The sequence below is a fragment of the Bos mutus genome, chromosome X (assembly GCF_027580195.1).
Source record: "Bos mutus isolate GX-2022 chromosome X, NWIPB_WYAK_1.1, whole genome shotgun sequence".
In the NCBI taxonomy this organism is placed as follows: Eukaryota; Metazoa; Chordata; class Mammalia; order Artiodactyla; family Bovidae; genus Bos; species Bos mutus.
This window is the reverse complement of record NC_091646.1, coordinates 99364887-99377852: the sequence shown is the minus strand read 5'-3', so window position 1 is coordinate 99377852 and position 12966 is coordinate 99364887. Positions and strand designations below refer to the sequence as shown.

The 12966-nt window shown below is 36.7% G+C and overlaps 1 protein-coding gene across 6 annotated transcripts in view; it reads right to left on the bottom strand.

Annotated features, from left to right (window-relative positions):
- The window catches only part of DMD (dystrophin), a 2671852-nt gene that overhangs the window by 1192405 nt on the left and 1466481 nt on the right, over positions 1–12966 (bottom strand). For all 6 annotated transcript variants that reach the window (XM_070365439.1, XM_070365442.1, XM_070365443.1 and 3 more), the window contains one exon: positions 8606–8753. In XM_070365439.1, the coding sequence (XP_070221540.1) occupies positions 8606–8753 (148 nt within the window). The remainder of the gene's footprint in view (positions 1–8605; positions 8754–12966) is intronic.

The window sequence follows — 12966 nt, the reverse complement described above, 5'->3', positions numbered from 1 at the left end:
TATATAATTTATATGTAATTTTTCATTCTCCATGCAAATTTCTAATTTGAGAAAAGAAAAAAGTGCATTTTTCTTAACTAGACAATGAATTTAAACAATTATTTTGAGATTTGATGGTGAACATAAACATTATGATATGACATACTTAATCCATGTTGTTTAAGTATCTATAATCACAATGAATTAAAGTGTATCATTATGTTACAAAGCTAAGCTTTTAACTGTATTTATTTACAGCAATACACAAAAATACATTGTAATTCTAATACAATATAAATTATGAAGGAATGAAGCACAGTTGTAATGTTGAAAGATATACTAGAGACTGACTTTAAGAAGATATTTTGCCTAAAAACAGCAGATAACTAATGCCACAATAACACACTGCTGCTTTATTCCCTATGCTTACCATTCACTAATTTAAAGCCAAAAATGTTTTATCTAAATAATCCTACTTCTGCTTACTTCCTGAAGTTAATTTCAAATGGCATTTAAGATCTGATAGAGTGCCTGATGAACTATGGACTGAGGTTCGTGACACTGTACAGGAGACAGGGATCAGGACCATCCCCATGGAAAAGAAATGCAAAAAAGCAAAATGGCTGTCTGGAGAGGCCTTAAAAATAGCTGTGAAAAGAAGAGAAGCAAAAAGCAAAGGAGAAAAGGAAACATATAAGCATCTGAATGCAGAGTTCCAAAGAATAGCAAGAAGAGATAAGAAAGCCTTCCTCAGCGATCAATGCAAAGAAATAGAGGAAAACAACAGAATGAGGAAGAATAGAGATCTCCTCAAGAAAATTAGAGCTACCAAGGGAACAATTCATACAAAGATGGACTCGATAAAGGACAGAAATGGTATGGACCTAACAGAAGCAGAAGATATTAAGAAGAGGTGGCAAGAATACACAGAAGAACTCTACAAAAAAGATCTTCACAACCAAGATAATCATGATGGTATGATCACTCACCTAGAGCCAGACATCATGGAACGTGAAGTCAAGTGGGCCTTAGAAAGCATCACTACGAACAAAGCTAGTGGAGGTGATGGCATTCCAGTGGAGCTATTTCAAATTCTGAAAGATGATGTTGTGAAAGTGCTGCACTCGATATGCCAGCAAATTTGGAAAACTCAGCAGTGGCCACAGGACTGGAAAAGGTCAGTTTTTATTCCAATCCCAAAGAAAGGCAATGACAAATAATTGTCAAACTACCACACAATTGCACTCATCTCACATGCTAGTAAAGTAATGCTCAAAATTCTCCAAGCCAGGTTTCAACAGTTCGTGAACTGTGAACTTCCAGATGTTCAAGCTGGTTTTAGAAAAGGCAGAGGAACCAGACATCAAATTACCAACATCCGCTGGATCATCAAAAAAGCCAGAGAGTTCCAGAAAAACATCTATTTCTGCTTTATTGACTATGCCAAAGCCTTTGACTGTGTGGATCATAATAAACTGTGGAAAATTCTGAAACAGATGGGAAAACCAGACCACCTGACCTGCCTCTTGAGAAATCTGTATTCAAGTCAGGAAGCAACAGTTAGAACTGGACATGGAACAACAGACTGGTTCCAAATAGGAAAAGGAGTACGTCAAGGCTGTATATTGTCATCCTGCTTATTTAACCTATATGCAGAGTACATCATGAGAAACGCTGGGCTGGAAGAAGCACAAGCTGGAATCAAGATTGCTGGGAGAAATATTAATAACCTCAGATATGCAGATGACACCACCCTTATGGCAGAAAGTGAAGAGGAACTAAAAAGCCTCTTGATGAAAGTGAAAGAGGAGAGTCAAAAAGTTGGCTTAAAGCTCAACATTCAGAAAACAAAGATCATGGCATCTGGTTCCATCACTTCATGGGAAATAGATGGGGAAACAGTGGAAACGGTGTCAGACTTTATTGTTGGGGGCTCCAAAATCACTGAAGATGGTGACTGCAGCCATGAAATTAAAAGACACTTGTTCCTTGGAAGAAAAGTTATAACCAACCTAGATAGTATATTGAAAAGCAGAGACGTTACTTTGCCAACAAAGGTCCATCTAGTCAAAGCTATGGTGTTTCCAGTGGTCATGTATGGATGTGAGAGTTGGACTGTGAAGAAAGCTGAGCACCGAAGAATTGATGCTTTTGAACTGTGGTGTTGGAGAAGACTCCTGAGAGTCCCTTGGACTGCAAGGAGATCCAACCAGTCCATTCTGAAGGAGATCATCCCTGGGTGTTATTTGGAAGGAATGATGTTAAAGCTGAAGCTCCAGTACTTTGGCCACCTCATGCGAAGACTTGAGTCATTGGAAAAGACTCTGATGTTGGGAGGGATTGGGGGAAGGAGGAAAAGGGGATGACAGAGGACGAGATGGCTGGATGGCATCACCGACTCGATGGATCTGAGTTTGAGTGAACTCCAGGAGTTGGTGATGGACAGGGAGGCCTGGCATGCTGCGATTCATGGGGTCGCAGAGTCGGACCACTCTGAGCGACTGAACTGAACTGAACTGCACTGCACTGCTTTCTCATGGTAATGTTTTTATAAAGGACTGTTAACTTTTAATACGGTTCACTAAGTAGCACTATCTAATCAAATCAATAGGCTTCATATCCACTAATAAAAGGTATCCCACTTTTTAAAATACTCAATCTAATTTTGATTTTTATTAGTTCTACTGTCAACTTCTAGAATTTTCAACTCCATTAAAATAACAACCCATGCTTTAAAACTTATTTCTTTCTACTTTAGAAGAACATGTAGAGCTAAATATTAGCATGTTATGATTTCCACTTTTCTGTTTTCACTCAACATATTGTTGGCTCACCAATTCACTCGGTCACTAGATGAATTGACATTATTTTTATAACTTTCCTTCATGATGCTTAGCTTTCCCTTTGAAAACTCTCATTAACATTTACTCTTTTAGTTCTAAAAGGAGGTAAACATGCCAGCTTTCTGAGAAAGATTTGTTTGGTTGAAGTGGAAGTTTCCTCACTTTTTAATCCAAGAGTTATACTTTGAGAAAATGTAACAAGACATAAAAATAAGCATTATTGAAAATACCTGGTTATTCAATCTGTATTTCAGATGTTTGGGGATAGCAATTCAGTAAATGCACTTCTGTTCTCATAGATACAGGTTAATCACTTAGGAAGTGTGATTAGTTAGACTAATGTGTAATGAGTAATTATTTTGTGGAGAATGAAATTTTAAGTACTTTATGCACATCTCATTTTTATTATTATTTAGAACAAAACAGATGTAGAGACTTAAGACACTTCATAGGATTCTGTAGCTATTAAAGGAGGTGGAATTAGAACCCACACTCTTTGAATATGGCTTGCAACTTCTTAGCCAATCTTCAGAATTTCTACTATAAGCTAACGTGGCATGTCACTATTTTGTGGATGATAAAATTCTGTATATGTACTCAATCACTGCTTGTTGAATGAATATTTAAGACATGCACAAATAACTAAGTGAGCTTATTAACAGACCAATTTTAGTGGCATATCACATGATTGATATTTTCTCATATAAAAATATGATATTTTTAAAAGATTTCCCATGTTGCATGACATTTTTAGAATATCTTGAAAAATATTAATTAATATACTTAATTTTATCATTCAGTTGTGATGGGGAAAAAACAGCTGAGTTGCATGGAGCCAGGCAATCTTTTATTTACACTATTGGTAGCAACTTTATTTTGAGTAATAACACCAAATGTCAGTAGGATTTATCTTTTTTAAATTAAAAATAGAAATAAAATGCAGCTTAATAGAAGTATATACAGACAAGCACATAATATGCGATGATTTATCATTTTATTTCCTATCTAGACATGATATATGGGCTTCCCTGGTGGCTCACATGGTAAAGAATCCACCTACAATGAGGGAGACCTGGGTTCGATCTGTGGGATGGGAATATCCCCCGGAGGAGGGCATGGCAACCCACTCCGGGCAACCCACTCCAATAATCTTGCCTGGAGAATTCCCACCTACAAAGGAGCCTGGCGGGCTGCAGTCCAGGGGGTTGCAAAGAGTCAGACACAACTGAGCAACTAAGGATAGCACAGACACATTTGCTGAAACTCATACAGATGAGGTTTTAAACATCAGTGTACCCTTTTAAATATCTGTTTAGTACATGGCCTACTTGGCTGATATTCCTCAAAGTAACCATTACAAGTTCAGGGCAACAAATCTATCTGCTGCCAACCTGTAGCATCTACATTTTATTTCCTAAAATAATTCCTCATCAAAAACTTAGATCCTCTTATTCATTGTTGGGATTCCCTGGTGGCTCAGTGATAAAGAATCCGCCTGCCAATGCAGGAGATGCAGGTTCAATCCCTGGGTCAGGAAGACACCGTGGAGTAGGAAGTATCCACCCACTCCAGCATTCTTGCCTGGAGAATCCCATGAACCGGGGAGCCTGGTGGGTTATGGTCCATGGGGTCAGAAAAGAGTAGGACGTGACTGAGCGACTAAACAACAACAAGAATAATTCATTGTTAGTTAATCAATAATGATAATGACCAAGAGAGCTGAAATTACCAGATTTCATTTGTCTTATCAATGGATATGGCTGATAGTGTCTTTCTGGACCCTTTTCTGAGACTTAACAGACTAGAAAGATAACCACAGTTTTCTTAAATGTATGTGTGTCTATGCGGGTATACACAAGTGTGTATGCAGGATTTTGGACCTTCTTAATCACAGGGGGAGGGGAGAAGGACACTGTAACTGTTTAGAAGATTTGTGTTACCATTCACAGTTCCTTAGCCAGAAAAACTTTTTCCAAGTATAAAAGAAGTTCCTTTTATACTTTATGTATGTACTGTGTGCTATGCTTAGTCTCTCAGTCATGTCCAACTCTTTTTGACCCACATGGACTATAGCCACCAGGCTCCTCTGTCCATGGGGATTCTCCAGGCAAGAATACTGGAGTGGGTTGCTATGCCCTTCTCCAGGGGATCTTCCCAACCCAGGGACTGAACCAAGCACTCCTATATTGCAGGCAGATTCTTTACTATCTGAGCCACCAATGAATGAGTAAAAAAACAGACTAAATAAAATAGTTTTTTAAAAAAATTATCCAATTAAAGGAAACAAAGTTCTGATGAAATGTTCACTTACATCTAAATCCCAGTGTGAAGAAGTAGAGACCTTTAGTCATTCTCAAGGCAAGTAAAATTATTGTATATTGAACAGCTTTAAGATTGTATAGAGGGCTTCCCTGGTGGCTCAGTGGTGAAGAATCCACCAGCAATGCAGGAGACCCAGGTTGGGTCCCTGAATCAGAAAGATCCCTTGGAGGAGGGCATGGCAACCCACTCCAGTATTCTTGCCTGGAGAATTACATGGACAGAGGAGCCTGGAGGGCTACAGTCCATAGGGTCACAAAGAGTTGGACACAACTGAAGCAACTTAGCATGCATGCATGCAAGATTGTATAGAAGCAAACATAACAAAAATCAAATGACATTAAATTTGTTTTGGACTTCTGCCTCTAGCCTAGACTAGATTTAACTTCTTGGCTAAAAATTTTTAAAAATGAACAAAATGTATGAAACAGTACTTTTTAAAAGACACTGGACACTGGGTAATTAAAACCAGTCATCTCTGAACAATTAGAAACAAATGAGAACCAATGAGGTGAGCCCTACAGTTGCCCCAGCTTACTCTCTGAATAGAGTTCCAAGCTATGACAAAGGACAAGGGCAGAAAACAAGGCGTCTTCTTTAGATGAGGAGATGGAGCTGGGTATCGAAGGGAACCAAAGTAGCTAGAGTCACAAGGCAGAGCATCAGGGAGGGGACAGATATACAGAGAATAAACATTGGAGATCTGCAGAGAGCACCCTTCCAGTTTCCAGTTAAATCCTAACCAGTTCCCATATGACAAGTGAAAATGAAAGTGAAAGTCACTTAGTTGTGTCCAACTCTTTGCGACCCCATGGACTATATAGTCCATGGATTTCTAGGCCAGAATACTGGATTGGGTAGACTTTCCCTTCTCCAGGGGATCTTTCCAACCCAGGGATCAAATCCAGGTCTCCTGCATTGCAGGCAGATTCTTTACCAGCTGAGCCACAAGGGAAGCACAAGAATACTGGAGAAGGTAGCCTATCCTTTCTCCAGCAGATCTTCCCGACCCAGGAATCAAACTGGGGTCTCCTGCATTACAGGTGGATTCTTTACCAACTGAGCTACCAGGGAAGCACAACAACAAGAAACTACCAATGTCAAGGGAAAGAACTATACACAGTAATTAAAGCAGACAATCACCAGAGCTCACATATGGCTGGGAGAGTACCCGTTCCTGCCAGACACAGTGGAAAACATCATACAAAAACATCAGAGCGAGTATTCAGATGGGTTTTGCTTCAGTAGTGAGGAAAATTTAGCCCTAGATTTTAGGTTGTTCTGCTCAAAACTCAAAGTATATGAGTAATACACTCCAAAGATCAAACTATTTCCAAGCAAAAATAACTATGTTTCAGTACAAAGGTCAACAATATTTATCTGCACAAATATATCAAGCACTCAACAAGTTAAAATTCACATCTGGTATCTAATCAAAAATTACCAGTCATCCAAAGAAGCAGGAAAATAACACTCATAGAAAGGAGAAAAAATAATTGGAATTGACCGAAAATAGACAGAGATGATAGTACTGGTAGACAAGAAACATTATAACTGTTATTGTAACTGTATTCCATATTTCTCAGAAGGTAAAGATTGAATGTTGAGGTCTGTTAAGATATTAACACGGAAAATGTTAAAATTCTCAAACCACATTTCAGCATTGTATTGAATCACACAAGACAACAATGTATGAGGTTAAAATTATACACTAGATGAGATAAACCACAGACTAGATAAGCTAAAAAATAGATTAGTCCATTTGACAATAGGAATTATTTAAAATGATTACAGAGAAAATAAGACTGAAAATAAAAAGAACAGAACATCAGTGAGTGGCATAATATACGCTATCAGAGTCCCTGAAAAGGGCAAGGAGCAGAAAAATATTATTTTTAAGTAACACCTTTAAAATTTCTAAATTTGATTAAAACTATGAACACACAAATCCAAGAAGCTTAACAGACCACAAGAATAAGAAACATGAAGAAAACTATACCAAGGAATATCATAAACCCATTGCTCAATTCCCAAAAATACTCCCAAATAAACCTTCTGTATCCATTGCTGAGTGAGATGACAAGCTAAAATATATACCAATATCCATATCAAAACAACCACTCTCTGTGGAGTAGAAGGTGGGTATATATTTACCTACAATACACCTCTACAGTGCCTCATTTTTTATAATGAGTATATATTATTTTTATAACAAAACAGATTAATATGTATAACTACCTTGCGACAGACATCTTTCAAAATGGCAAGAGGTTTATAAATCTCCCCCAAAATACCTTATATTTCTTTCTTTAAGTCAGAGACCTGGTGATGCTACATTGGCTCAAAATTCACTTTAGTGCTATTAAAAATATATTTTCTGTATGATGTCAGATTAGAAATCGATGAATTTCCTCTATCTGCAATGGTAATGCTGATGAGTATAAAGATTTGATTGATATACACATAATTACACAAAATTTTACAATATTAATTTTCTACATTTACATAGCTTACATATATATAGGGGTGTATAAATGGTTACTTTAATATCAAAAGGCATCTTTTCTATGCAAAAAATATTCGAAAAAGGAGAATTGTTAAGTTGAAAATGATATTACTTTTATGAACCCAGCATTTTGAAATGCCTGGACTATTTAATGTATTACCCCCTTTTCTTTGCTTTCATCTGTCTTAATCAATATTTTCTGGCATTCAAAAACTGGCCACGGTTCAAATCTCCTTGACTGAAAATTGCTACCTGAACAATTTGAACTAAAAAATATTGCAAAAGTACCTAAGATTTGGTATAGTGAACCCAGTATTTCTTATACTTAAGCCATATACTTTATAACCTAAATTATAACCTCCACAATCCACTTTATCTACATAATCAAAAGACACAGCCAGTTGAAATTAAACTGTATGATGGTTATAATCCATATGTTGCACTTCCAACCCATAAAACAGTCAATAAGTACTGCCAATTTACTGTATTGTTTTGGCCTCTGGCCTATCTCAGAAGAAATTTTGTCAATAGAATATATAGAAATATTGCTACATCACCACAGACTGTCTTTAGGGAAACAGAACTGTAATTTTATAATGATGGATATTTCTAGTGACTACATTATTACCAAGTATACCACAAGTTCTCCTCTTGGACAAAATCCACACACTGCCCTAAAGCCACAGGACACCCTGCTGTAAGATGTTTCTCTGTATTCAAGATTCAATTACACTTTGCAGTTCATCAGATAAACCGGTTATGTCTAGACTCTCATCCTGACACAAACCGTTCCAAAATGATCATCATGACAAGTTCTAACATGTGCGGTGCTGACAACAAAAGTCAGGAAATATAAATTTCCATCATCCTTCACAACCTGAACTTAAAGAAGTTAAGCAGTCGTGATGTTGTGGTGGAGATAAAAACAGTCTGAAAAAAAGAGATTTCAAAAACTTACCTTAAGATACCATTTATATTTGGCATGTTCCCAGTTCTCAGGAATTTGTGTCTTTTTGAGAAAGTGTTCAGCTTCTGTTAGCCATTGATTAAATATCTTCATATCATAATGAAACCGTCGCCATTTTTCAACAGATCTGTCAAATTGCCTAGAAATAAAAATTAGGGATCAAGAAAAATAAATGGATTATATGGACATAGAATATATGTTATTACATTAATAAAGCTATTATTTTGATAGTTTCTCACATTTGTATATGTCAGTTTCAGTTAACATAAATAACTAATATTGAATATAGGATGAATTAAAACATTTGATAAAAGGTTGCCATTTCCCTTCAAAATGAATACACTTTGTGACTGAGAGGAAAATAGAGACAATTATTATGGAATATTAGTGTTTTCTTCCCTATGAGAATACTTAATTTTAATAAAATTTCAGAAATTTAAAAGTACATTAATATCTAATAAATTATTTTGAAGCTAGATACTAAATTTCAAAAGATTTTCTGGATCAAAAATTAGCTCATAAAGTCTGTCAATTTCAGTCATATCTTGAGCTAAAAGTGTCTGCTCATTAAAATCTTCAAGCATTCAGGATGACAGCTGTAACTTGTACATTGGCTTAGATGTAAGAAATCTACCAGTTAACTGGTATACTAGTCTTCCTTTCTCCTTTTAGTTGCATTGTATCCACTAGCATTTTAAATTGTGATGCTGAAGGAATTTTGTGAAAGGTAATGTGTCAACATCTCACATGAAAAGAACATTGAGAAGGAACTATTTGGTCATTTCTGGTCACAGAAGAGACTGAGCCAGAAATTATATGAGTCAAGGCTTTATGTTTTTGCTAAGAGACTTGCACATAAAAATCACATCAGTCAGTCAATTCAGTTGCTCAGTGGTGTCTGACTCTTTGCAACCCCATGAATCGCAGCATGCCAGGCCTCCCTGTCCATCACCAACTCCTGGAGTTCACTCAAACTCACGTCCATCGAGTCAGTGATGCCATCCAGCCATCTCATCCTCCGTCGTCCCCTTCTCCTCCTGCCCCCAATCACTCCCAGCATCAGAGTCTTTTCATAGGGCATTATAAAATAAAAAAATAGCAATAAAACACTGATTTTGGGTCCCCAGTCTAGAACAATTGCACCAGTATCTTTGGAGGTGGGACCCTGACATTGGTATTTTTAAAAGCACCCAGGTGATTCTAATGTACTGACAAGTTGAAAATACAAAAAAAAAAAAAAAAAAAAATACTATACAGTGCAAGTTTTAAAGTCTGTGGGCTCATGATCTACTGGGTCTGCAGGGCCTGTCCAAACAGGCATTTGCCAGCACGAAACAAAAGCCATCCTGAAAATTCCTGCTTATTGAGTGACCTCATAGTACAGCTGTCTGTACAGTTCTCTGAGATCTATTCTTAAGATGCAATGGATTAGTTTTGAACATCTTGAGGATCTTCTCAGATCTCTACCTCCCCTTGGGAAATTTAAGTAATTTTAGGATCCAAATAATGTCACAATTCCCTATCGTTTTACTAGGAAAGGAATGGAATTCACATTATAAACTAAGCACTGGGGTCTGTGGATTTACATATCCCATTCCATTAACTCCTGCAACACCCTCTGCAACATACCAATTATTATTCCCATTTTTCACTGGAGAAAGGTGAGATGCTGAGTAAGTTACCAAAAGGTAAATAGATATTAAATGGCAGACCTGGAATTCTAACTCAGATCTCTCTGGTTCCAGTGGTGTCCTTTAGCACCTTACATTAAATTTTCTGGGATTTCCTTTTTTCAAGATGAATTTTCACCAAATTAAACAATTCAAAGTGATAGTTGTAAGGCTTTTTTTTTATTTTCTTCCACTATTTAATTATATATCTACATGTATTCTATCATGCATTCTATCAGGTATTACATTTAATGATTAACTGTATTTTCACCTTAAAAATATCTAAAACAGTATTTTGGTAGCATAAAAAGGCAGCTAATAATAGCCAAGAGAGATAGTCTCTATCACTAGCCTATAAATAATGGAGATGTAGACATAGGGGACAGACTTATGGACACAGGCAGGCGGGGAGGAAGGAGAGAGTGGGACAAATGGACAACATACACGCTACCATATGTAAAAGAGATAGCCAATGGGAATTTGCTGTGGGACGCAGGGAACTTAAACCTGGGCTCTGTAACAACTTAGACAGGTGGTAAAGGGTGGGAGGTGGGAGGGAAGTTCAAGAGGGAGGGGACATATGTACACCTATGGCTGATTCCTGTTGATATATGGCAGAAACTGATATAATATTATAGAGCAATTATCCTTCTACTAAAAATAAATTTATAAAATAATTATATCTTTAATAAATAATGGCATTTTATAGTTGATCAAATGTTTTATATCCATCAGCCACAAAATGATCTTGGAAATGTTTGCATGGTTAATAATAATTTTGTTTTCCTATATTTTCAGTGCTAATACCCAAAACATGACTTAAGAATACATCTGAAGAATGTATTCCCTATAAAAAGGAATTGTACATTGTGTATGTCTTACAGGAATTTGAATCACTGGAGTCAGAGAGCTGTTAAATGAGAATCTAAAATACAGTGAGTCATAGTTGGCATGGTATCGTCTTGGTGAGGCTATAGTTGATTTTAATTTTCATTATATATATATATATTAATATTGTTAAGTTTTCCTGCAATGCATACTTCATACTTTGAATATTCAGAAAAAATACAATAAGTAAAATTTATTTTAAATGGAAAGTACAGGTGATTTACAATATCATATCAGTTTCAGGTGTACAATAGTGATTCAATAGTTTTGTAGACTATTCTCCATTTAAAGTTATGGCTGGGCATACACACAGAGGAAACCAGAATTGAAAGAGACACGTGTACCCCAATGTTCATCGCAGCACTGTTTATAATAGCCAAGACATGGAAGCAACCTAGATGTCCATCAGCAGATGAATGGATAAGAAAGCTGTGGTACATATAGACAATGGAGTATTACTCAGCCATTAAAAAGAATATATTTGAATTAGTTCTAATGAGGTGGATGAAACTGGACCCTATTATACAGAGTGAAGTAAGCCAGAAAGAAAAACACCAATAGAGTATAGTAACATATATATATGGAATTTAGAAAGATGGTAACGATAACCCTGTATGCGAGACAGCAAAAGAGACTCAGATGTATAAAACAGTCTTTTGGACTCTGTGGGAGAGGGTGAGAGTGGGATGGCTTGGGAGAATGGTGCTGAAATATGTATATTATCATATGTGAAACGAATCGCCAGTCCAGGTTTGATGCATGATACAGGGTGCTTGGGGCTGGTGCACTGGGATGACCCAGAGGGATGGGATGGGGAGGGAGGTGGTGGTGGGGGTTCAGGATGGGGAACACATGTACACCCGTGGCAGATTCATGTCAATGTATGGCAAAACCAATACAATATTGTAAAGTAATTAGCCTCCAATTAAAATAAATAAATTAAAAAAAAATACCTAGTAAAAAAATTAAAAAAAATAAGTTATGGCTATCTTTTAAATAATGGCTGTATTCCCTATGCTGTACACTATATCCTTGTTGTTTATTTATTTTATACGTAGTAGTTCGTGTCTCAATGCCATACCCTATTTTGCCTCCCCCTTGGTCTCCCCACAGTTAACCACTAGTATATTCTTTGAATCTGTGATTTTGTTTCTGTTTTTTTTTTTTTTTTATGCAAGAGAATATTATTAATGTGATTTTATTCCTTCCAATATTAATGCTCTATTTTATCTCTTTAAAGCACTGTATGTAGACACTGTGTGTAAATATGTATGTATTTCAACCAGGAAGACTCTTTCTTCTTTCTCTAGTCGTGAAAAAATTGGCCGACTTTGAACTCCCATGTGTTAGCCTTCGAAGTTCTGAAGTGGAAAACTGCAAGGTTGGACTCAGGAAGTGGTGAGTAAGCATTAATGACGACAGAGTGTTTCGGGATATCTTAGCTTTGCTAATAAGAACTTGTCTGAATCTCACCACATCCAGCTTACAGTCTAACAGCTGGACAGAGTTCAGGGCCTTGGGGAAGGTCAAGAGGAAAGCAGTGAAGGAGGGCAGGGCAAGGAAATGAACCAGAACATTTGTCCTAAAGAATAGGCTGTTGAGGATGACTTTCACTGGCTCAGATTAAAGGTAGGTTGATTCCTCCAGTTCCATTTTTCTTTCTCAAGATCGCTTTGGCTATTCGAGGTTTTTTGTATTTCCATACAAATTGTGAAATTATTTATTCTAGCTCTGTGAAGAATACTGTTGGTAGCTTGATAGGGATTGCATTGAATCTATAAATTGCTTTGGGTA